The 23,565-nt window shown below is 49.9% G+C and overlaps 8 protein-coding genes across 8 annotated transcripts; 2 read left to right on the top strand and 6 right to left on the bottom strand.

The window, feature by feature from the left end:
• Positions 1 to 1,849: 1,849 nt before the first annotated feature.
• AUEXF2481DRAFT_349637 (uncharacterized protein) lies at positions 1,850 to 4,178 on the bottom strand. The gene is made up of 2 exons (XM_013486223.1): positions 2,439 to 4,178; positions 1,850 to 2,295 (listed from the first exon to the last, which is right to left on the bottom strand). The coding sequence occupies exons 1-2, from the start codon at positions 3,729 to 3,731 to the stop codon at positions 2,023 to 2,025; spliced, it is 1,566 nt and encodes a 521-aa protein (XP_013341677.1). The 5' UTR covers positions 3,732 to 4,178; the 3' UTR covers positions 1,850 to 2,022.
• A 281-nt stretch (positions 4,179 to 4,459) lies between these two features.
• On the bottom strand, positions 4,460 to 5,066 carry AUEXF2481DRAFT_7027 (uncharacterized protein; the record flags this gene model as incomplete). Its single annotated transcript, XM_013486043.1, has 3 exons — positions 4,460 to 4,826; positions 4,880 to 4,975; positions 5,029 to 5,066. 3 exons carry the CDS (start codon positions 5,064 to 5,066, stop codon positions 4,460 to 4,462), a joined length of 501 nt encoding a protein of 166 aa, XP_013341497.1.
• Positions 5,067 to 5,981: 915 nt separating this feature from the next.
• Positions 5,982 to 8,606, top strand: AUEXF2481DRAFT_31529 (uncharacterized protein; the record flags this gene model as incomplete). Its single annotated transcript, XM_013486084.1, has 1 exon — positions 5,982 to 8,606. The coding sequence occupies one exon, from the start codon at positions 5,982 to 5,984 to the stop codon at positions 8,604 to 8,606; it is 2,625 nt and encodes an 874-aa protein (XP_013341538.1).
• A 322-nt stretch (positions 8,607 to 8,928) lies between these two features.
• Positions 8,929 to 11,085, bottom strand: AUEXF2481DRAFT_67906 (uncharacterized protein; the record flags this gene model as incomplete). Its single annotated transcript, XM_013486179.1, has 1 exon — positions 8,929 to 11,085. One exon carries the CDS (start codon positions 11,083 to 11,085, stop codon positions 8,929 to 8,931), a length of 2,157 nt encoding a protein of 718 aa, XP_013341633.1.
• A 127-nt stretch (positions 11,086 to 11,212) lies between these two features.
• On the bottom strand, positions 11,213 to 14,204 carry AUEXF2481DRAFT_90708 (uncharacterized protein). Its single transcript, XM_013486204.1, has 2 exons — positions 13,994 to 14,204; positions 11,213 to 13,937 (listed from the first exon to the last, which is right to left on the bottom strand). The coding sequence occupies exons 1-2, from the start codon at positions 14,077 to 14,079 to the stop codon at positions 11,381 to 11,383; spliced, it is 2,643 nt and encodes an 880-aa protein (XP_013341658.1). The 5' UTR covers positions 14,080 to 14,204; the 3' UTR covers positions 11,213 to 11,380.
• Positions 14,205 to 14,937: 733 nt separating this feature from the next.
• On the bottom strand, positions 14,938 to 16,316 carry AUEXF2481DRAFT_42284 (uncharacterized protein). The gene is made up of 7 exons (XM_013486124.1): positions 16,010 to 16,316; positions 15,806 to 15,889; positions 15,742 to 15,755; positions 15,536 to 15,691; positions 15,363 to 15,485; positions 15,176 to 15,311; positions 14,938 to 15,129 (listed from the first exon to the last, which is right to left on the bottom strand). Exons 1-7 carry the CDS (start codon positions 16,250 to 16,252, stop codon positions 15,115 to 15,117), a joined length of 771 nt encoding a protein of 256 aa, XP_013341578.1. The 5' UTR covers positions 16,253 to 16,316; the 3' UTR covers positions 14,938 to 15,114.
• A 695-nt stretch (positions 16,317 to 17,011) lies between these two features.
• Positions 17,012 to 17,761, top strand: AUEXF2481DRAFT_31533 (uncharacterized protein; the record flags this gene model as incomplete). The annotated part of the gene is made up of 4 exons (XM_013486085.1): positions 17,012 to 17,036; positions 17,273 to 17,358; positions 17,464 to 17,568; positions 17,642 to 17,761. The coding sequence occupies 4 exons, from the start codon at positions 17,012 to 17,014 to the stop codon at positions 17,759 to 17,761; spliced, it is 336 nt and encodes a 111-aa protein (XP_013341539.1).
• A 1,519-nt stretch (positions 17,762 to 19,280) lies between these two features.
• On the bottom strand, positions 19,281 to 23,436 carry AUEXF2481DRAFT_90711 (uncharacterized protein). The gene is made up of 14 exons (XM_013486205.1): positions 22,937 to 23,436; positions 22,122 to 22,886; positions 21,999 to 22,072; positions 21,864 to 21,951; positions 21,760 to 21,811; positions 21,394 to 21,712; positions 21,215 to 21,342; positions 21,019 to 21,164; positions 20,789 to 20,972; positions 20,646 to 20,737; positions 20,436 to 20,593; positions 20,257 to 20,385; positions 20,013 to 20,204; positions 19,281 to 19,953 (listed from the first exon to the last, which is right to left on the bottom strand). The coding sequence occupies exons 1-14, from the start codon at positions 22,989 to 22,991 to the stop codon at positions 19,432 to 19,434; spliced, it is 2,904 nt and encodes a 967-aa protein (XP_013341659.1). The 5' UTR covers positions 22,992 to 23,436; the 3' UTR covers positions 19,281 to 19,431.
• Between the last annotated feature and the right edge of the window lie 129 nt (positions 23,437 to 23,565).

Here is a 23,565-nt window from a genome sequence, read left to right on the forward strand (position 1 = left end):
ATGGATGACAGGACTCTTTGAGCTCAAACATGAGATGGAATGTTGATGCCACGGTGTACAGGAGAATAAGATCAAGATGTTTCGCATCTTCAGACTTAAAAACAGCTGTATAAACCTCTCAAGATCTGCATGACCACTTCTTCCTACCGAGATGAATCATGGATGATGTGCTGCAGTGACTGCAGAAATGACCACAGGGACGCTCTGTCTTCCTGAAGCCCTGGTGCTTTTCACCTACAGCCAGAGCATATCACAAGAAGCAAGACACCCAGGTCCATGAACGCCTACCCTCACAGAACCCTAAATCAAGAAGGCGCACTGCTTTGAGGCAAGGAACATCCCCAATCTCTCATCTCGTGCTGAAGATCTCTTTCACCTTCAGCAACTCATTGACTTCTTGTCCTCCTCTGCCTCCCTCTATCGTCATGCTGAAATTTGTTTAGCGAGTACTGCTGTGGGCCCCCCATACGCGGCGCTGGACGATTCTCTTGCCGCCTACTCACTTGTAACCCTGTGAGTTGGTGACGGTATCGTCGAAAGGGACACCTTTGGCGTCTTTGCCGGGGGCCTGAAGAGGGACGGGAGCTCCGTCAGTTGCTACTTGCTGGTTGTCGTCGATCTTGAGGTCTACTTCACAGACGTACTTGTCGCTGGGGTAAGATTTGCGGACGCTTTCGCGATGCCGAGACCGAAGAGCATTGCGATCAATACATTGTGCCAATAGGGCCTAGCGAATACTGGTAGAGTCAGGCTCAACGTGGCTGGTGGAAGGGTCCTTATGCGTAAAGCTTGATTGATTTCATGCCTTACTCACGGTCGTGACCCAGACGCTCTATGCTGGACAAAGGCGCCTGGATGGCAAGACCACATATAAGAAGAAGCTACTCAATAGGCTGTCATCAAATCTCACAGATTCGAACTTGATCAGGAGAGCACAACACCTTGTCTAGTACAAAAGTGGATCCAAATTGGGTAACACCATGACCACTGGCACGCAGAATGCTACGATGACGGACTGTGATATGGCTCGTACTGGTAACCCTGGCCAGCTTTGTGGAAGTGGAATCAGACTGTTGCTTTACAAGAGAGGCACTTGAGAAGATGTCAATTGAGTAATTGATTAATGACAGGAAAAGGTTGGGGGTGTCATCTGTTGAGCTACGAGTCAGCAACAGAGTGCGAATTGTGTCTGAGGGAGTAGTTCCCGCCTACCTTGAGACTGACGTTAGCCAGTGTAATAAATCCCCTCCACCTTCCACAAGGTTTTGAATAGGTTGATTGCTGCTGACATGCACAGGATTGCACAGGATTCATGGTGTCTAGTGACCAAGGACTTGGACGGGTCTCGTTACTTCCACGAGCGCTTTCTGGTATGTTATTCACTGCATCCGGACCCACGACTGTGCGACCGGGACTGATCGATACAGAGGAGTGTGATTGTACAAAGGCATATTCGCATGAAAGGTCCCACAATTCTGCGGAGAAAATTAGGTAATGGATCTATTGCCCTTCTTCTTCTGCTGCTGGCTTAAGACGTTGGGAGATTGGAGGGGATGATGTGTAGAGGCATGGACTTGCGCTCTGCTTTCAGATTGCGTCGTAAAGGTGCGCTTGTAGATTAGTGAGAGGGGAAGAATATGTTGGCTATATCTGTTTATACGGAACAAGCCATACATCCAAGGAAACACAAAACACAGTGAGATTGATTCGCAAAAAGGATGAAAGGCAAGCTGTGTTTCTGCATTGGAGCTTCTTTGCACCCCACAGGTCTGGTATTTCTTGCTGTACAACCTCTTCTTCTCACCAGTATGCGGAATAGTACCGTAACAATAAACATCCTCAGCCCCATTTCCGAGTTCTCTGGGTGAACAGAGAGGAAAAGGCCCAGAAATCACTGTATAGGCAAAAAGTTCCCCACAATAACAGAAGGACTATTCACACACGCACAAACATTAGCATATTTCCTTTCTCACTTTCCCATTTTTTCCTTTCATCTCTTGCTTGTCTCGTCAGGGGCTGTACTCACATATTATGTATATCCCTCCTTATCGTAAAGGAAAAACAACATTTCCTCAAGCCTACTTTACCCTTTCCCACTTCTTTGTTTCCTGACTTGCTTGCTTTACTATCTGCAGCTGTGGAAGCGTCTTTTGTGGCAACGTCGTCGGTGGGGTGCTTGAGGGTACAGGATGTCAGGATTGCTTTTTGCGATTGATCAAAAGCGATGGCGCCGAATTTTTCCCAGTAAGAGACGAGACTGTCTTCGGCCATGATTTCGTGGAGTGCGAGTTTGCCCTTGCACATTGTTGTCAGCAAATTGTTCCACGCAAAGAAGCGACGAGAACTAGAAGAGTAAAGAGAGAGAACGGTTAAAGGGGGGGGGGGGGGGGGGGGGAAGAAAGAAAAACAGGCAAAAAGGGGTTCCAGAAAACACTCACATCTCTCAATTCCTCCATGGGCACTTGGATAAGTTCAGCCATTTCTTTATTTCCTCGAAAGATTTCCCCCGTTCGTCTCCAACAGCATGCTGGAATGGCCATACTAGCAAACACACGATCATACTCCATCAACGTGCTCTCCCACCACATCTCCACTCTGATTAATTGAATATCCGTCAAATTATGCATTGCCTCTCGAAACTTTGGTCGAAACTTTTCCAATTGCTTTAGAATCTTTTGACGTAGCACAGGTCGCATGTGGGATTCCATGTAGGTGTTTAGGCGCGAGTAACCACGTACGTAATTGAAGGGACGTAACATTCCTGCGTCGTATTTTGCTTGGAGGAGTTTAAGCATGCGGGCTTCTGGTGTGTCGTTTCCGGCTGGGTCGGCGGCTGTCATGTAGAATTTATCGCGGGCTTTGGTGTCTACGCCTGGGACAACGGAGGAAGGACGGGAGATCTCGTTGCCGGCATTGAGTTGTTGTTGTTGTTGTTGTTGCTGTTGCTGTTGCGAAGGTGGCAGAGCTGCTGTGGTAGAGGATGGATTTGCAGCTTGTTGGATACCGCTGAAGAGGTTCATGTTGTTCGCGTAGGTGGAGAGAGAGCCGGTGGCTAGCAAAGGGTCGTTGAAGATTGTGGAGGAGTCATCGGGATTGTAGGTTGCTGTGTCATCGAGGAGCGAGTTGTTCAAGAAGTCGCCGAGGAAGTTATACTCGTCCGTGACTTCTGACGTGTTGAAGGTGTAGTTTGGGTGCAGATTGCGCATGTCGTGCAACTGATTCGACGTTGAGCCAAAGTTCCAGTCGTTCATGGAGAATGGCCGTTGTGTTTGTGCTTGTGGCTGCGGTTGCTTCATCTGTGCCGGTGACATTGGTTTGGGTGGCGCGATTGTGGGAGCTTCTGTTCGCACGCTGCTTCTTCGCTCATCCTCGATGATGCTGGTGTCGGCGGGAGGGGTATCCGTGTCGGGCTTCTTGGGCTTTGTGGCTTCTCGGGGTTCGTCATGGCAGAGGTGTGCAATGTCGCGTTTGACGCATCTGGCGCATGGTCGTTCGAGGTCGCATGTCATGTGTGATCGACGGCAGTAGACACAGGCGTGGTTGACCTTTCTGCGCTTCTTCCGCGGAGGACTCGATGTACTGTCTACGGTAGCAGAGCTCTTGGTCCTCTCCAGCTTTGGTGTGTCTGCGGTGGGCGTATTTTGCGATTGCTGTTGTTGCGGTGCTTGCTTGTTCGCTTTGGCCTCGGTCGCGGTGCCATTTTGACCTTGTTTCGTGTCCGTGTCTGTCATGTTCGGTGATTGATCCCAGGATAAATCTTTGCTGCGACGCCTGATTTAACCTCTTTCACTTCCTCGTCTTTGGTATACGCGTAGGCCGACGTGTTCTGGCGGGTCGCAATGAGTCGCGACGGTAGGTCAGCGGCCCGCGCTGCCAAGACCCCACCCTCGACCGGAGGTGCATCCTTGAAGCAATCAACTCTTGTTCCTATGATAGTGACCAACGACATGTGCTTGATATTGTATCCTGTAGCAGGGCCCTCTCTTCCGAGACTCACTTCAACATCTCAGGAGGAAAGTTGAAACGCATGCAGATGCTCAACTTCTTCTAGTCCCTATTCTCGGGATCTGCAAGGACAAACGCGGCCCGATGAGCCCGTGTAATCACTCCACCATGCACCGATTCATCCCGTCTGGAGTAACCACAATATTTGCTGCATGTCCGAAATGCTGCCTTGGTCGGAATTTGGATCAAAGCTTCTCCTCGGGTCTTCAGATAGCCTCTCGTTCTCGGCTAGAATGATAATTCGCGCGTCCAACTACGCAGCGCTGCTCTAGCTCTACTGATCCAGGAGCTAAGATCTGGAAGAATTCCCACAAAAACGACCTTCGATGCAACGAAAAAAGACTAGGTACTCCGAACAGTGCCCACGAACTGGCTGTAGATACTCGCCTGTCCGTCTCAAAACGTTTCATTGTCCAACCCAAACTCCTGTACGAAAAATAACCTTTAGATGTGCTCAATACTCCAGCTTGCTGCATGGCTGTAACGATCGGGTGCGGTCAACCGTCACGTAGTCATTCTCCTGACCGTAGCGTGGTGTGGGTGTCTGTGGCATGGCGCCTGGAATGTGAGGGTGGAAGGATTCTTCTCTATTGTTTGGTGGCCTCGATTGATATTGTTGCTCAGGATATGTCTGATGGCCTGAAGCCTGTCTGGGCGCTTCTTCTCTTGACGTGTAGGATGGTTGAGCTCCAGAGGTAGCTTGATGGGATGTAATTTCGTGATCGGGGCTGTGAGCAGCTTGTGCTAAGCGTTCTTCTGTCTCGCGAAGACGGGCTTCTATTGCGGCTAGTTCTTCTTCTCGGGTCGATACTGTGCGCTTCCTAGACAGGGTCAGTCTGCGATGTCGAGACAGCTCATATTTGTAACTACCGACTTTTCTGCGACAGTGAATGAAAGGTTTCCTAGGGTGGTACCGGAGTTCAGACCGAACAACGAGTCCAGATCATCTGAAAAGTTGCGAGCGGCAATGCTAGGGCATGTAAGTGGGTGAGAATGCGACCAAGTTCATGAAACGAAGCGTACGACTCGGGTCTAGCCCGCGGTTGAGGAGTGTGTTCCATGACGTCTTCAGGCAGGGATGAGGATGTAGCTGAAACTCTGATGGTTGATACAGTTGGCAATGGTGGTAGAGCAAGCAACGAAGACGGAAACTCGAGAATGAGGAAATGGCGGGGTGGAAGATGAATGAGAACGGAGATGAGGTTGTGGAAAGAGTGATTTGCTACGTGGGATAAAAGGAGGATCGACTCAATCATATGCAAGTTGCGACATGACCACTTGCAGGTTCGTACTCGCCGACTCATGAGCCAAGCCTTGTTAGTGCCAGCAAGACAACGAAGACATGGAGACTGAGGAATGTATACCATTCTATCAGCTAGATAAGCTCCCTACAAGACATGGTTGTGTTGAACAGATCAAGCAAGAGCGAGCACATTCGATGGGAATCAAAGACACTTGTGACTTTTGTAAACAGTGGTCTGTTTAGAGTTCTGCTTCTGCATGGTGATGTCTTGCTGTGATGGACACTTGTTGCTGCTGCAGGTGGAACTCGGCCATTGACAGATGAACTGAATCAAGGCGTCTTGATGCACAACATATTCAAGGATGACGAGTGGTCTGAGATAGACGATAAGCTATAAACATGATGGAACAACAGTAATCGAAAGTCGGTTTGGCCAAGCAACGGCGAGCGGCAGCGGAAGAGGCGCCGGTGCAACTCGAGCCAGCACGCGTCTGTCGGTCGCAAAATCCATCTGGAGCTGCCACCGACCAAGCACGAGGCCATCAAAAAGGCATCCAAAATACTCCTTCAGGCCATCGATCATTTCCCAATAAAATCACCATGAGTTACGACGCGTAAATCCCGTGCCAGACAAGGATGAACAGGAATAATCGCAACTGCTGGCCCGAACACTATCCGACACGCTTTTCTGGTCGACGACGTCGCCAACAGGTTGCGACAAATCTCAAAAGTAATGACTAGCCTGGCCCAACACACTCCGCTCGAGTCGCTCTTGCTCTTACATGCTTTGCGCAGCGATGGCCTGACTGCGGTTCGCTTTGGCCAAATCTCGGAGCAACTGAAGAGTATACCACTCATTTGCAACGATCCCTCATACGACAGCTCGCGTTTGAACGAAGATGCCTTAAAGCAACTGTGTCTTCGACTGCTCAAGGATGAAGCAAGAAATAGCTTGGACCAGCATGAGGATAGAAAGCGAAGACAGCTCAGCCCGAGCATACCCACCGTCGAAGAAGCCGCGAAACACAGCCATTTGATCCCACGTCTCGTGCATCGCTTGTACACACGTTACAGGGAGAGTGTCGTCGCTGAGATCAGAGATGAGGAGGCAAAGTATGACATTTTGACACGCGAGGTCAAAGAGATTGAGAGTGGACAATGGGACGATCGTCTTCGAAATGAACAGGCTCCAGCTGAGGTGCTCACGCGACCTTTATCATCGCCCGTCGTCAGCATGCCCACGCAGACCAATGGAGCTGCTTCTGCAACTCCGCCCGATCGCGCAACGCAGCAAGCAAAAGAAGCAGCTCCCAACAACAGAGGCAGAATCGACGCTCTCATTAATCATGAACCCGTCACTGCGAGACGCACCATGTCGCCTACACCCCCGCTGCTTCCATCGTCCTCATCACAGTCGCAATACGCTCCACCAGCAGGCCCTCACAAATCCTCAATCACCTCTCTACCACCTCTTTCCGAGATGGCCCCAGAGTCTCCTCTGCCGCAACATGTGCAACAATCTCAGCCATCTCCACAACTCGCTCCAACTCTGCAATCTGGACAACCTTACCGCGTCTCTCCCGTCATCTCGCAGAATGCCTTTCCTCCTCAATTCGCAAGACCAAATGGCCAGCCGAGTCCTGCTCACAGTCCTGCTCCGTCATCGCCTCGTCCAGTACTACCACTACCTCCTGCTATGGCACTAGCCTCTCAGCCACACTCTCCCGCTCTTCCTAGTCGATCTGGTCCTGCTCAATATCCATCGCCTAATCAGCGTATCGCTCCAGTACCTTTGCAGCCGGCCCCTAGACCTCCTCATGCAAACACTCCCCCGACATACCCCCACCAAGCCTATCCGCAATATCCTCAACAGCCTACATATTCTGTTCAACAACAACAACCGCAACCTGCGTATCCCACTCGACCACCACACCAAGGAGGATATCAGCTGCCACCCTTTCAAGTTGCTTCCCAACACCCTCCGCCTCAACAGCAGGTCGCGCAGCAGAATATGCGCCAACCACCAACCCCTGCTCGTCAACCCGTTGTTGCTCCCTTCTCGCCTCACACTCCATACGCCAATCCTGCACCTCCAGACCCACGCCGTCAAGCTTCCATCAATCCTCTCGACATCTTGAGTAGTTTGAGAAAGACACCGAGGGCAACCCTGTCTCGTTCCGTTACCCCTCGTTCAGCATCTCGCGCTGCAACGTGGAAACGGGAACGACCTTCATTGCTTTCTCGACCACTCATCGATGGCGTGGAAAGTCCCGCCCCTGAACGTGCCAGTCCACCTCCACCGTCGCGTGATGTGTCACCAGTCCGCACAACCAAGGAAGTTCCCATCAAGCCGAAGCCCGTTGAAGAGCCAATTCCACAAATCGAGCAAGAGGCAGAAGACGCCACTCCAAAGCCTGCAAAGTCTAGTCGCAAATCCACTAGACGTAATCGTGCTACGAGTAATGCTTCCTCTGCCATCGCAAGTTCTGTACGAGCCAGAACAAGGAGTCAGTCGGTGTTGTCCCAGCACGAGGATAGCACCAGCTACGTAGAGCCATCGGTTCCATCACGCATCGTTAAGGACGAGCCAATGACACCAGCCGACCTCCTACAAGAAGAGATCCTCCAAGCTGAGACCTCCGACCCACCTTCTCAATTGCGATCAAAACGCGGCCGTACCTCTACCAATAAGCGCAAGCGAAACCGCTCAGCAACACCTATCCCTTCTTCAGAACCAGCCATCCCAGAATCCTCAGATCGCGAAGCAGGACCCGCCTATGGACCTCCCCTCAAGAATAAAGTCCAAGCCCACAGAAACTTTGCTCGTATCTCCAATGTCATCATAAACGACATTACCCAGCATAAACACGCCGGGCCCTTCCAAAAGCCCGTAAGGGAGAAGGATGCGGAAGGCTACAGCACCATCATAAAACGACCCCAGGATTTGAAGTCCATCAAGACGGCCATAACATTTGGCTCGAGGGCCATAAACGCCGCTACTGCAAATGCCTCTGCAACAGATTCTCCAGCCCACACGCCTTCCGCCTCAAACTCTGCATCTTCAATTGTTTTACTAGATAAAACGGCCGATTTGATCCCACCAAGGGCGATTGTAAATTCTTCACAATTGGAAAAAGAGGTTTTGAGAATGTTTGCTAATGCTGTCATGTTTAATCCTGGTATGGAAGGTATGGTGTTGGATGCGAGGGAGATGGCGGATGATATCGAGGCTAAGGTTAGGGATTGGAGACAAGTGGAGGGAGCAGCTGCAAGTGGGAGGGGGAATACTGGGGGAGAGGATGGGGAGGAAGATGGGAGTGTGACGACTGGAGGGGATAAGAAAAGGAGGAAGTTGTAGTGTAGTCGTGGGAGTATAAGTCTTTTTGCTCTTTACTTCTCAAGAGCGTCTTTAGTCCACATGCCCACCTTATGCAACAGGTTCAGCATTACAGAGTCCCTTTATCCGTGCATTCCCTGCATCGCAAGACCAGCAGCAGCAGCAGCAGCGCGTCAAGGTTCCAGAGCAGCACGGAGAAAACGCAGAGAACGGAGAGTCACAGATCCATCTCCCACTTCAACACTACCTTTTCACCAGCGCCATGGATTTATTTTTCCATGACCGCATACCACAAAAAACGAGCTCCATCCCCACGCTACCCCTCATTGTATGCCAGACATCATCACTGCGCAGATAACTCCTCAATCCTCTTCTCCACCCCCTCAGCACCTCTCAACTGCCTCTCCAATTCCTCCCTCTCATCCTCCAACCTCAGCCTCTTCTCCGCATCCAATTTCGAAAACACCGCTCCTCCTTTACCATCAAACACCAAGATCCAGCCGTGGAACCTCCACAAACTCTTACGATGAGACACTGTAAGCAGTGTGATGTTTCTCACTTTCGCTTCTTCATATATCAGGGTTTCGATGCTGGGGGTGAGGGAAGATGTGCATTCGTCGAGAATGGCGTAGGAGGGGGAGTGGTAGAAGAGTCGGGCGGCGGCGAGACGTTGTTGGGTTCCTGTGCTGAGGAGATCGGGCCAGGGGTGTTGCGCGTCAAGACCTTTGGGTTCCCCCTCTTTGGTGGGTAAAGAAAGTAAGTTTTCCAAATCCAAGCTGTGCAAGATCTCAAGCAGTGAAGAGTCCGAGACACCCTTTTCGTGCATTTCAGCCACGGTGTCTGGATAGATTATCTGTGCTCGTAAAGACCCGGATGCCATGAGATAGGGTCGTTGAGGGATATAGAAAATTTCCTCGGCAGAAGGTTTTCTGACTTCACCGCCGTAGACGGGCCATAAGCCCCCCAAGATTCTGAACAGTGATGACTTGCCACAGCCATTGGGACCGATAATGAGGAGATGATCAAGAGGCTTGATGTGGAAACTCAGAGCTTTCACAAGAATATCGCCGTTCGGAGATACAATGGGCACACTGCTAAATTTGATATCGTTTCCTTCTGTGATTTTGCCTCTGCCGGCAAGAACAGCAGCGTTAGCATCTGTACTCGCAGAACTAACGAGTTGCTTTTCGAAGTGTCCGTTTTGGATATCGTGGATCACAGAAAGCAGTGTCGAGACTCGAGATGTGTAGCCAGCCAGTTGAGAAACTTCCTTGTAGGAAAACATCAATCGGCCAAAGGCATCCGACGAACTCAGCAACAAACGTCTGTTCGTTACAAAAGCCTCCGTCGAGTTCTTGGCCACGATACCCGTGTTCTTGACAGCGGGTAACTTGAAGAAGACCGGAATCGAACACAGCATCAAACCCAGGGCGCCCCAAAAATACTTTATAACAAAGTCTTCCATAATGCCATGGTAGAATCTGCGTCGTAGAATGCGATTGACATGTTTGATGAGTGTAAAGTAGTTCTTGTCCAGTGCATCTTTTTCGGCTTCATGCCCATGATACAGAGCGATCTCTTCACTATAGTCAATGACTCGTGAATGTTGGAAGCGGAACTCTCCCTCCAGACGTGCTTCGTCCGCGACATATTTTCCAAATGGTGGTGTGAGCGCTCTCATGACGGAAGCGGAGAGCTGGACTAGTAAGCCCATAGCAAAGAGACCTTCTCCACCAACGCTGCGGGAAAGAGAGTAATTGTAGATGACCATATCCAGTACCGGTTTCGCGAGATTTCCGTAAAGCTCAGCCAGAGAGTTTGAGAATTTGCTGACGTCGACAGTTACCAGTTGATCTGCATTCTTGATCCGGTCGTCCAGAGCAGAAAGCGTGTAAAAGGTCATGTTGGAAAGATATTTGTTGTGAATGTGTTGCGTAAGCCTCGTGCGGTACTGCAGCGCCAACTTGCACTGATGGTAGCTGAGCATCGAATTTGTGAAAGTGGCGGGAATGGCGACTATCATCCACCAAACCAAGCCTCCGACAAAGGCTTTGCCCTTACCACGTACAAGAGCAGAAACTAGTCTTCCGTCTAGCTCGGCGACATAAAGCGAGATCAGCGTCCGCAAGACGAGGAAAACACTATGACTGATCAAAAGCCGTAGCTCTTTACTCTTCCATCCAGGAATACAGATCCTCAGCAAGCGAATCAGGTTACGGAAGAACTCTCTGTTCAGCTCGACCTTCTTCCTGCCACCCGTTGTGCCGCCTTCTCTTTCTCCATTCTTCCCAGCTGCTCGGCGTTGTTGTTCGGCTACTTTTTGCTCGTTGATCGCGTTGCGTATGCGGTTCAGCAAGGTGACGAAGAGGCCGATGTAGATGGCGCGTGAGATGCGTGTGCGGTGTCTGAGGTATAGCGACGTTAAGTCTGAGACGGCCTTCTTCAGCGTTCCTTCTGACACGAAGCCGCCAGGAAGTGACAGCTTCGATTGTACTGCCATGTCGTCGACGAGTCCATCAGTGGTTGTTGCGGTTTATGAGATTGTGGTTGTTGAGTGTTCAAGGCATCATTCACGTCTTGGTCCTTTGTTTTGCATGTGAAGGTGTTGACACAAGCCGAGGTATAGGGTCACAATCTGGGGTTCTCCACCTCTTCCGCTGGAAATTAATTAAATGTCACAAAATTCACCTATCATCAACACGAATCCATCAAGAATTGGTTGTTGGCCGTGCTATCATACCGGCATCATGCTAGTCAATGTCGAAAGTAGGATGTGCTGAACTTTTGCGCTCCCCTCACTCCCATTCCTGTTCCCAAGTCTCTCCAATGGCTTCAATCTCACGTTGAAGTTGTGCCAACTCTTGCTCTGCCCGAGAGCTGATCGCATACCCGCTACGACCTTTGAGTGATTCTCCTTCCTTTTGCAAATCTTTACATCTTCGCTGGAAGCCTTCCTCCACTTCCTTCCGGTCCTTTGCTTTTCTTGCCAAATACCTCATATCGTTCTTGTCGACTGCGTACCGAAATGCTTCTCGCATCCTTCGTGAGTAGAGCTGGCAGGACAATCCATTCTTGCCTTCGTTACGAACACTCTGTTTGGCCCGGTTGAACCTCATAGCCACATCCGAGTTTGCCCTCACCCATGGCAAGACGACATCATTGTAACACTCGTCGCACACTGTCAGAGCAGGTGCAAGCGATGGAACGTAGTACCAGTCCCCCTTCTCAACCTTGTCGTCCCGGAGGCATTCGGGCAGCATGGTTTTGTGTCCGACAAGTGAGACGAAGTCTGATGTAGAAGGCAACCGCTGGCTGGACACTGCATTCTCGTGAAGCTGAAACAGACAATCGATGTAGCCTGCAAACCGATTGTTGTTCTCGGGACGCAACGAGCAGAACCTTCCAAAGATATCTTCATCCTCATCGTAGGTAAATCTGCTTGGCAGTAGCACAAAGAGACCTCTGATCCAGGAAAATAAAGTCTCGACTCTTTTCACATCAGATGGGCATACGACAAAGTCTCGGAGGAACTGTCCATCTCGGTCACGAATCGAATACCAACTGCACCAGCCTCTCTCAATGCCTGGGCAGGGCTCTTCGGTCTCGTCGGCCTTGAAGATCGTTTTCATCACGTTCAGCGTGTTCTGACGGTTGTTTGCTGTCAAGAGCCAAGCAAGCCGTATCCAAGCGTTGCTGAACTCGCACCTCCTAGGGTTTGCTGGCGCATCCTTTGGCAATAATCTGAAAGCTGTGCCGAATTGTGTCCGGTCGAAAGCGTACTTGAAGCAGCGTGGGCAGATGTTGAATCCAGGATATCCTTCGAGTGTGTACCAGTCATCGTACTTGAGCATGTATCTCGCTCTTTTGCATGCTGGTAAATGCTCCATACTGGTAGACTTCCGAGCTTTCGAAGAGAGATCTTCTGATTTTGATTTCTCTCGCCTTGACGAACCAGGAGCTGCAGACTTCTCTTCAGCAGCTCGGACACGACTGACCTGAGGTGGCTCTTTCGGCGTGTTGACGCGCGTTACTGGCTCGCTTACCGGCGCCAGATAGCTTTTTGGTTGCTCCGGGAAGTACTGGTGGTCTTTTTCTGAGGGCATGGTCTCGAACGGGCGGTCGTCATCCGGATAGGGAAGAGGCGAGTACGGACTAGATACAGACCTCGACGCTTGGGGACGAGGCGACTTGGAAATTGTGGTCTCGGCAAGGCGAGATGGCGGTGGTGCGCGGCGTGTGGTAGTGGAAGCTGCTGAGCCCATGTTCCAAGGATATTCTGGTGAAGTGACCAAACGTGGTGAAGGCTGGGGAGAGGACTGAGTCGAACCTCCTCGCGATGTTGGCCTTGAGCTTGGGATGCTAGGCGGGTGACTGTCCTTCACTTTGTCCGAGCCTGTATTGCGAACTTGGGTAGTGTTATCGTAAGAGTTGTAGCTTCCTTCACTTGAGTGACGTGGATGGTATGCGGGTCGTCCAGACTGCTGCAGATTGACAACTTGCGGAGGTGCAGGTTTTCTCGAGTAGTCGTATGCAGCCGGATTGCCTTCCGTGGGACCTGACTGTCGTCTTGGGCCGTCCGCAGGTTGATTGAAAGGAGTCGTAGGAGAAGAATGAGGTGGATCTGGCTTGGTCCAGGAATATCGCGTGGACGGTCTATAAGGGATGTGATCGTCTGCGCTACGCGTGTCTTCTGCAGTACTACGTCCTTCGTACACGTGGCGTGAGGGCGACCGTGGTGGGGATTTGTCTCTTGTCGAACAACTTCCTGAACGTCGGCTTCGATCAGACCAGTCGTTGCGAGGTACACTCGTTGGCGGCGGTCTGTCGAATGTTGTAGAATTGGGAGCAGCGGGCGGAGTGATTGTGTCGGGTGAGAGAAAGAGACCTTCTGAAGTTCTTTGAGTTTGCGATGCTGGTGTTGGCTTCGTCCAGGCATATGGCGAGGCTTCCCTTCGCATCTCAGGAAGACCATTTGTTTCTATCCGAGGACCTTTGCGCTTCTCACGGTGCCTTGCTCTCTCATCGTCGCTTGAAGGGGGTGTAGAAGGCGCTCTAGGAGACTTTTGTGTCGATGGGACCCAGACAAAACGGCGATCTTGGGTATAGCCGGGCACATCAATCAGTAGTGGCTCTTGTCCGACGGTGCCTCGTGACGGGATGCGATCGTAGTTGGCTCTTTCTGGCTTGTGTTCCCGCCTCATCGATGCCTCCTCGTCTTCGACGCTCGGTGGAGGTGGCCATCGACGTGGTACTCGACTATGATTTCTGCTTCTCGATGCTCGGCTGTGGCTTCGGATGGGGATGTTAGGATATGAAGATAGGCGCGTGGGATCGTGGTAGGTGGGGTCGAGTCTGAGGACTTGTCAGCGGCCGAAGCTTGAGTAAACAGAACAAAAGTCGAGACACACGTCGAGTCGTTGCGTGAGTGTCGCGCTTTGTTGTTGTAGTCATCATAACGTGGGCGAGATTGATCGTCAGTGTCCCAGGACGCCATGCCAGCTGGCTAGTCGAGAAGAAGAATATCGTGGCGCAGAGAAGGGAGCGAAGAGAGGGAAATTAGGAAAGAAGGGGTTTGTAGGGAAAGCGCAAAACCAGAAGAAACAGAAGCGCAGGCCAAATGGATCATCTGAGTAGACAAATGCAGGTGAATATTACCATATATGCATCTCACCCCACATGCGACTGGCCGGCGTAGGAAGCGACGGAGGGATGCCTCAGCGGACGCGCATGAGGCAGGAACTCGCGATCGTGCCTACTCGACTTCCTTCACCTACCTCTCGGGCTTCAGCTTTTCTAGCCGCGTCCGACTTTGTCTAATTCGACTCGATTCCAACGAATGAGTTTGTATGTGTTTGACACCGCTCTTTGACCCATCTGCAGTTGAGGAGAAGTCGAAAGCCGCCGTTGCAGCATGACGTCTCGTCCGACTGGTCAACTCTGTTTTTCGTACCACCAGTTATTCAATCGATCCAGCCAGTCCTGCCCACGACAAAAAGACTTCCTCTCAACACAATTTGCCTACTTTCTTTACGTTTCATGTCACTGCGCCAACGTATGCATGTTCGTCGTTCAAGACCATCCTACGACAGCCGTTCGGCGCCTGACGCCCATGCATTCCTGTGGCTTTGAGAGGTTTTACTGAAATGTTTTCGGCGTACAAGCGTGATTGCCATACAACAGGCATGGTGTTCTTGGTAACATACGAGGCAAGCACAAGTTAGTAGACAAGCCTGTCTTTGGGTCAGAACGGTAGTTTCGAGCATGTTACGAAAGTCCTCCTGCAGCGGCCAGGGTCGGTCAAGAGACAGATGTCTCATAACATCATATGCATCTAGAGGACTGGAAGCGTGAGCCGGATATTCAACATTATGGTACTGAAGATTTTGCTCGACTGCTATCTTCCACATATAATCTCTCTTGAGTGTCCTCGCCCCTATCTCTTTGTCTTGCCAATTTCCAATGCAGATGCTATGCCATCACAAAGATCTACTCGCTGGTGGCAGTACATCGTGTATAATGAACCGATGTCCTACCAAGGGTATTGCTGCCGGTGTCAAAAGGAGGCGAAAAACTCGGTCAAAGGAACATACCTTGTTCTCCCACGTCCAGAACGTCCCACTGTGCTGTATTCCTTTGCTCTCGATAACCGGAATCATCGCCGATACTGATTCCTGTGGTGTCATGATTCCATCGACTTCCCACCCGAGTTCAATATTCGCCATATCCCTGAGATGATAGTTAGCACATGTGCCGTACATACGGCAGTTGTACACATACGTGGCAACTTCTCCTGGATGAATGGCTATCAATATGGTATCATCATCTTTCCGCTTGAGCTCGGCAGCCATATGCCGCATCGCTTGGTTTAATGCTGCTTTCGATGCAGAGTATGCTGCGAACCTGAAGAAGCGGTGAGTAGGCATGCAGAATACTCGATGAGAAGTACCTACCCATCTTCCATCTCTAGAAATCGCTGTGCGGACCCCGAGTCGCTGGACATGAAGACTATTGTACCGATTGGGATCCTTGTTTGAAGAAGTCTTTGTGCAGTAATGATTGGTCCAATCGTGTTGGTGTGTAAGTGGAAAGCAAACTCGTCGAAAGAGCTGGAGGGTCAGTCATGATTATACGGTTCGTGCCATGGACATCTACTCACAACTCAGTCGCTCTCTACACAGCAGTCAGCTACAGTTAGAGTCTGGGAATACCGCTCTACTCACATTCGGATATCTCAAAACTCCTGCATTGATCACGACATAGTCCAGCTTCAGATTTGGTACTCTGGCGAGCTCAGTGACGAAACTCTTCGCAACATAATGTTAGCCAAAACTACGAGAAACGTGTGGTTTACGTCAGACCAAAAGGAAGGACATGAACGACAACGAGGGGAAGAAGAAAGTAGAGAGAATCGGGATCAAAATTACATTTATGCTTTGTTCTGACAAGATGTCGCAGACCAACATCTGACAACGACCATGATCCCCTCCTGCCTGCGCCCAAAGCCCAGATGCATGAACAGCGTTGGTGTCGCGAACAGTAGCGAAGATGCGGTCCTCACGAGCAATCAACTGTCGTACAAACTCCAGACCTATTCCTCTAGATGCGCCGACAATACACCAAGTTTTCTGTCCAGTCTTGCCATACAGAATCTCGGGTATCTGGTTCATAATTGGAAGAAGAAAATAGAATTAGATATTAGGCCCTGAACAAAAGGGTGTGCTTCAGATTCAGACACTCAATAGTGGAAGTACGACATGGGCTTTCACCACTCTAGGGACAGCCGCGCTTCGCAGAAGAAGCGTTGAGCCGCGGCCGGTTAAACGAACAGGGAAATTTACGACGGGATCATGGATCATGGATCATCTATCAGATCAAGATCTTCCTCGCGTGTTGCCCTGGCGGAAAGCTGGGAACAAGCTTGAGCCGCAGGCGCGATTTACTTGACACGACGTCAAAACGCGTCAAGTCATGCATCGCCATGATCGAAGACAACAAATTGGTTTAAAAAGGGATTGTGGCTTTGCAAGGAGGGTCACGAGTTCACCGAGCCACCAGACGAACAAGAATAGGAAGCTATCTTGTTCGAGAACTAGGTCTGGTGCTCACTATTCACAGGTCTATGATACGTTGAGGTGAAAGTCGCCACACTGTGTTGAAAGCTTCAAGCGATCCCGAGATGCAAAAACAAGAAAAGTTCCGAGCTCTCCCGAGAGACAAGCGCGTTTCCAGCATTATTGACTTTCTGACGCATGTTGATTGGTTGAAAGGCCGGTGGTCGGTGCTCGACGCCTTCATGCTAGAAACTCTTTGTTCGCCGCGATCATCGAACAAAATTCCCATCCGCTCTCTTCTTTCACTCTTCTACCGCCACAACACCCTACCACACACCCTTTAATCTTTTCCAATACACATCACATACCATCAAAATGGGCAAGGACAGCTTCGCACCTGGTAGGTCTCTCTTCTCCACCGCAGGACTGGATCAGCGCCTTTGGAAGCAGTAGATACGAAAGTCGAACGATCATCGGCCAGTCGACGCAAACCGGACAGTCCTGAATCCCTGTCTTCGTCTGCGGCGACATCTCAGAACCAGATCTCTCGTCATGCCGCTCCCACTGCCCGCTGGTCCTCCCTCGGATTTCAATGGCTACCAGAAAGAAGATCACCATTCTAACAATGACACGCAGGTGACGCCAAGAAGGGCGCCAACCTCTTCAAGACCCGCTGCGCTCAGTGCCACAACCTCAAGGAGGGTGAGGGTAACAAGATCGGCGTACGTCTCGTTCAACTCGACATTTCTCAAGAGGGCTTTGCATATCACCAGCCACACTTGGAGATGTATAACATCCGTATACATACATGCTAACCGCCGCTTCAGCCTAACCTCCACGGTCTCTGGGGCAGAAAGACTGGTTCCGTTGAGGGCTACTCATACTCCGACGCCAACAAGGGCAAGGGTATCACCTGGGACAATGACACTCTTGTAAGTCTTCACCATAGTTTGCCTCCGTACAGGCTCAGATGGCACGTCCAAGCTATCGCTAACACACTTCCAGTTCGAATACCTCGAGAACCCCAAGAAGTACATCCCTGGTACCAAGATGGCCTTCGGTGGCTTGAAGAAGGCCAAGGACCGCAATGATCTGATTCAGTACCTCGCTGAGGAGACCAAGTAGACTTCTACGACGACGACGATGATACCTATACCTTGTACCAATACATCCTTTAGAGCGCAAAAATAGACCTGGTCGATGGGTTGTCTCAGCATGGAGATGCAAAGTGTGGCGGACTTCGATCCCGCACCTGCACGGGGTCTTGAACGCTGGGGCCTGTATAATGAATCTTTCCTCTTCTCTCCAAACGTTTCTATCCATCTGTGCGAAAATTGGCACTTTTGCTTAACAGGTTTGGTGTAGGTTTCGATTTGCTTCAAGTCAACATCAAAATCGTTGTTGTATGTCACCCGAGACGACTATGCTCGCGGCATGCATGCGGCTATGCGTAAGATTCAATCTTATTGTTGATGCTTCATACACATCAATTTGTTTTACCATCGTCGTCTGAGTACAGGCCTTCTGCTCACGACCAACACTCTGTCGAACACGACCCCGACACAAGTCATTGAGCATGAACCTTGCAGGCCATGAGGAAACACCCTTGAATCCGTTCATCTATTGTGCCACCGAAAAACCCTGCCACCAGAAAGACATCCAAGCATCAAGCATCAAGCACCTCGACAAGGGTTGAAACATTATCTTCCGACAATCAGGGAACTTCTTCTTTCTCCCGCGAAAAACATCACACAGCATAATTGGTTTCGTCGAACTGCCACAGCAATCGGCTCACTCAAGTTGATTTTCTGATTGAAAGGTTGTCTCAAAAATATCAGCAAACGTCGTCTGTCAAACAAAGCCCCTGATCGTGGCTTCCATATAAGAATGTCAGGCTGCCACTTTCAACCTGCCTTCCGTCAGATGAGCTCTCAGACACAACAATTTCTAGCCTCTTCTTCCCTGAGTAAGTCTTGACAGACTTTACATTCCTCTTTCCAGACATCATCAGATCTGCCAACCATCCAGAGATCGCATTTTATCCATGGGAGGCATTCTTTGTCGAAAAGAGCACCTATTTCTTCTATATTTAAGTCGACCTCCTACCGCTTTCTGTACTATTTTGACCTCTCATTTGGTCGAACATGTCCTATTCCATACACCTCCCTCATGCTCGTCTTGTATGGATCATTTAGCTAATCGACTGTCTCAGATCTTAGCCATCCCCCAATATCATGAACACGAATTATAGAAAGTCTCGCATCCTGCTGGCCGAGTACGTCCGCTCTGGTCGTCTCTCCTAGCGTCTGCTAATGACCGCCGAGAATGCGATGTAACAGATGTCAGAAAATGCGTCCTCTCGCCGAAATTTCCAAGACTCGCCAGAATAAAGTCAGCGCTTTACTCGCTAGTCCCGGCTTCAACTTGGGTCACTCCGACATGAGATCGATTCTGTTTTGGAAGTAGTAAGAGGTCTTCTCTACCTGATTAATAACATAACAGGGTGAAGTAGTGGTGAGTTCCCCTGCACGTTGGTCTTGATGGCCATCCGCGAACAGCAAAACGAAATCAAGGTTTGACCTCAAAGACGGCGACTCTTTTTGAGTTATTGTCGTGACAGGTACATCAGTAGTATATTATGTCTGTTCAAAGCGAGTTCATACTCCAGTAAGCCACATTGTGTTCTTCGTTACTTTCTTGCCATTAAGCAATAAAGGAATCTAGCAACAACTTTTCTTTTAGCCAGACTCATTTCTCCCCGTCTCCTAGCCATACTCGAAGATCTGACGGCCTTGTCAGTCCCTCATCAGCCCCTTCAACTTCATCCATTTATCCTGCAACACCTTATGCAAACCCCCAACACCCACCCCTCCAATCCTACCCGCCAACATCAGCGCCTTTTGCGCCCAGCTCTCCGCCTCCCTTTCTCCCTCATCCTCATCCCCAAACCATAAATCCACAGCATGATTGAATGCCGTAGTGACCAACCACTCAATCTCCTCTTGCGGATACTTCTCCAACGCCACACTTGCCTTTGTAGCAATGGAGGCTGCTTGATCGAGACAGCGTAGAGATAAAGCAGGGTTGGAAGAGAGACACATCTGGAAGAGACAGCGTATCCAGCGGGCGAGGCGAGTGATATCTTTGTTGTTGCGGTAGCAGGCGTTGATGATCTTCTCCATGACGGTGGGGATCTTGGCGAGGAGAGTGGAGATTGATGGGGACAGTTGGCAAGAGGAAGTGATGTGGGTATGGATGTGGAGGATCAAGTCTGCTGCACTTTCGAGACGGTTGGAGTGGGTGGGTGAGAGACACATCTGGAGAAGACAAGAGTCAGTAAATTTGTGAAGATGGAAGTTTATGTAGAGGTCGATACTGAAAGTGTCTTGTCGAGATCATTCCAATTCTCCAGTCTCATGAGGGCTTCGAGGTCGAATTTGATCATTTCGAATTCCTTGATGTCAAGATCTGATGTGACGTCCGGTTGTAGCGATTTGCTCTGTATGGCTTCCTGGTACTTCAAGTGGAATGTTTCGATCTGGCGTCTTGCGTCGAGAAACAACTGTAGCTATCGGAAGTCAGAACCATCATACTTCCAGCAACACGCTCTTGATACTTACCGCTCGCTCGATATTGTCTTCTGACCTCGCTAGAACGATCAGTGTGGATGCTGCCAGGAAGCGACACAGTAGAAGTCGATTCAGCAGACCATCTTCCTTGCCATTTTCTTGGCGTAGTAAATCTATGAGCTGGTTTTCCGTCAGCATTTTAGTCACGTAGTTTTGCGAGAGATACCTACAGCGACGCTTGCCATCATGAATCTCAACAGGAGTTCAGGATGCATGTCTGAGCAATACTTTAAGGCTGTATTGTAACTGTGACAAGCAAACCACCGAAGCTCAGTAATATGAGAGTCGTCATCATCTGCATTCTTGAAGCCAATCCCGTGTCTCATCGCTGTGGGCTATTAGTCAGGGCATGGTATGCAGTGGACTGAAGTTGAACTGACCAGCTTCAAAGACTTTGCACAATTCCGTCAGACCAGCGTCCAAAGGCATATCACCCTGATTCAATTCTGTCTCCATGGATCCAATGATACAACTACCATGCAATGTTAGTTCCTGACACTGAAAACGTGCTCAGCAAACCAACCGGAGTAGTACTGGCAACTTGACGTTGCTCGAGGGGTTCCTTTCGTAAAACTCCAGAACTGTATTCATGGTAACAGTGAATTGTCTTCGTTCACCTGATTGCTGTGCCTCAAGTACACATGCGTAGAGGTACTTCTCATTGCCTTTGGTAGAGGCTTTGAGAACTCCTTCCAGCGATTTCGCGGCTGTTCATATCAGCAAGGTGAATCCGGATAGAAGGTGTGTACCAACCTAACTCAGTATCACCCTCCTGGAGAGCAATCTTGTACATTAGATACTGGGTCATCGCAGCGTGTTTTCCACTGTCCGGCATCTGATAGTAAGCTTTTCGAGCCGATGCAGCATCACCCTTGGCTAGGGCAACGGTCATCATTTTGCTGTAGAAGGTCAGTGATCTTACTTGTGAACATAGATTACTGGATCCTACCGTGAAAGTTTAGCTTTGTTGATCTCTCCTGAGCTCTCGAAGATATCGTGGCTGGCTAGCTTGCACCACTTGGCAGCTTCGTCTTCGTTCTCCAATTGCTGGAATGCGGTAACAGCCTTCCATAGCAACTACTGCTTGTTAGGGCGTACCTAGTGCACTTCCAATTTTCAACAACTCACAGACTGGGAAGCGTGAGCTGCCTCTGGACTCATCTTCATATCCTTCGTATTGGCAACATCGTCGAATATGATCTCCAGTTCTGAAGGATGATATTGAACATGTAAAGAAAGCGAAGCGATCCATATTCTAGTTACCACAACCTTCTCTACTGACTTCTGCGTGACGGGAGATTCGGCGAGTAGTCTTGACAGCAACAAGCTCAAGTTTTGACATGCGAGATGTGAATGTGGACTAGGATTTGAGTTGATTACGACGGTTCGGTTCGTACCCTCGCTTCCAATGTCAAAGGTGTTCAACTTCTGGATCTGGTACATGATACTTCATGGATTTAGCTTGTTTCGAGAGAGTCATCGAGAAAAGCTTACGACTTGAAGGTGCCTTCTGAAAGTATAGCCATTCGAATGACACGGGTCAAAGCTCGAGTACAGTCAGTGTGGCGAATCGCATGCTTGCAATCGTATAGACGCACCTCCGCAGAACTCCTCGGGTTGGAACGGTGTTTGAGCGAATATGATATCAAGCCTCAAAAGATAAACCTCAGTCCGGAAGCCGTTCTCCTATTCCATGTAAGCGAATGTTGTCGACGATGATTGGAGTCACGAACCTGGTCAAGCATAACTACGAGGCTTGAAGCTTTTTCTAATGAGGTGGCATCGGCCACGCCAACCAGTGCGCGGACTTCAGACAATTAGACGGCTGTATGACGAATCGAGTCCAATGGACTTACTAAGGTCAAGTCTGACAACCAAACGAAGGTCGCAAAGTTCGGATGACAACATCTCCGGGTCAAAATCCTCAAAGACTTCGTGACTCTGCTCTAGCCATCTTACCGCACTATCGAACTGCTTTTTCTTGAGAGCAGCTTTGCCAACTTCGTATGTCAAGTCGGCTTTCTTCTCGGCAAGGTGCACCATGTCCGCTCTGTTTGGATGATGCAGCACTCTTGCAAGCCAGAAGCTCACACTATCAGGTTTGTCCTGCTTCCAGGCTACAGTCGCTCTGAGAAGGTGATAGTCTGCTGCCAGCTCAGTAATCATCCCCTCCGCTTCGCTTTTCTTGTGCTCTCGAGGGGGTTCGTGTTTGTGCTCGACATATTCGGCTACTTTTTCGAATAATCTGGTACAAAGATCTAGTGCATTTGCAGCAATACAGATACGTGCTGCTTTCAAAGCTGTCTTGAAGATGCGAACAAGGTTTTGAGCTGAACTTTTGCTGCCGTGCTTGACGTAGGACCTTTGCGCTGTGTCCAGAAGGAAGAAAGAAAGAACGCGCAGTTGGGGCTCTAGGAGTGGCCATGTCTTCAGCAGGGGCGATGATTGATCTTTAAGCCGGATGGCAGCATTCCAGATTTCTGTTCCTAGACGATCGAATGCTGCAGCTTTTGCAGCTGGTGGGCGTGTGCTGTTCCGGGCCAGAATGTGCTCGAGTTCTTGCATGGTGACAACATTGACGTTTCCAGATTCGAGGCGCCTGGCCAGCTGCGAAGCAAAGTCTGTTGGCTTCACGTCAGTCCCTACTCGTCGCCTGTACAATTCGTCTTACCCAGGTATGCGGTAGTGTTCTTGTCTGCCTCTGACTTTCCTCCGTTTACCGCCATGATGAGATTCTGAGACAAGAGGGAAACAGCAGGTCTATTGAAGAGGGGAAAGCTTGAACACTGAGGTGTTAAGATGGGAAGGAGCGTACCTGCCACCTACCATTCGTTTCGAACAACCCGTCAATTTTGGCCTTCGACTTCCAGATTCTTAATGGTTCGATCCAGCTGCAGACACTCGCCATCTCGTACTCTCGCCTGTGTTTTGGCAGGGAGCTATTCGACCTTTGGTCTCTTAGACTCTTCACAGTGCCATCAAGTGCCCTTGTACGACATTTGATACTCAATGTTCTATATGTAGTTTGCACATCCGGATTACAGAGTACTATCGAATATTCTTGGTTTCTGCTCCGTTCCATGATTGCGGTACCAATCACTATCACTCTCAAGAAGAGCGCGTCTCGAGAATGCCACAATTGATATGTGGTTGGACAACGGGAGAAGCGACGAATCACAGCAAGGTAGGCGAAGCTTACCAATTCGGCCGAGGTTCCGAGAGCGGCGCGGGCTTTTGCGTCATTCGAGGTTCAGATTATTGTTAATCTTTTGAACCCACGAACAACAATACCATTTGCCT

Source organism: Aureobasidium subglaciale (genome assembly GCF_000721755.1).
Source record: "Aureobasidium subglaciale EXF-2481 unplaced genomic scaffold scaffold_18, whole genome shotgun sequence".
Lineage (NCBI taxonomy): Eukaryota > Fungi > Ascomycota > Dothideomycetes > Dothideales > Saccotheciaceae > Aureobasidium > Aureobasidium subglaciale.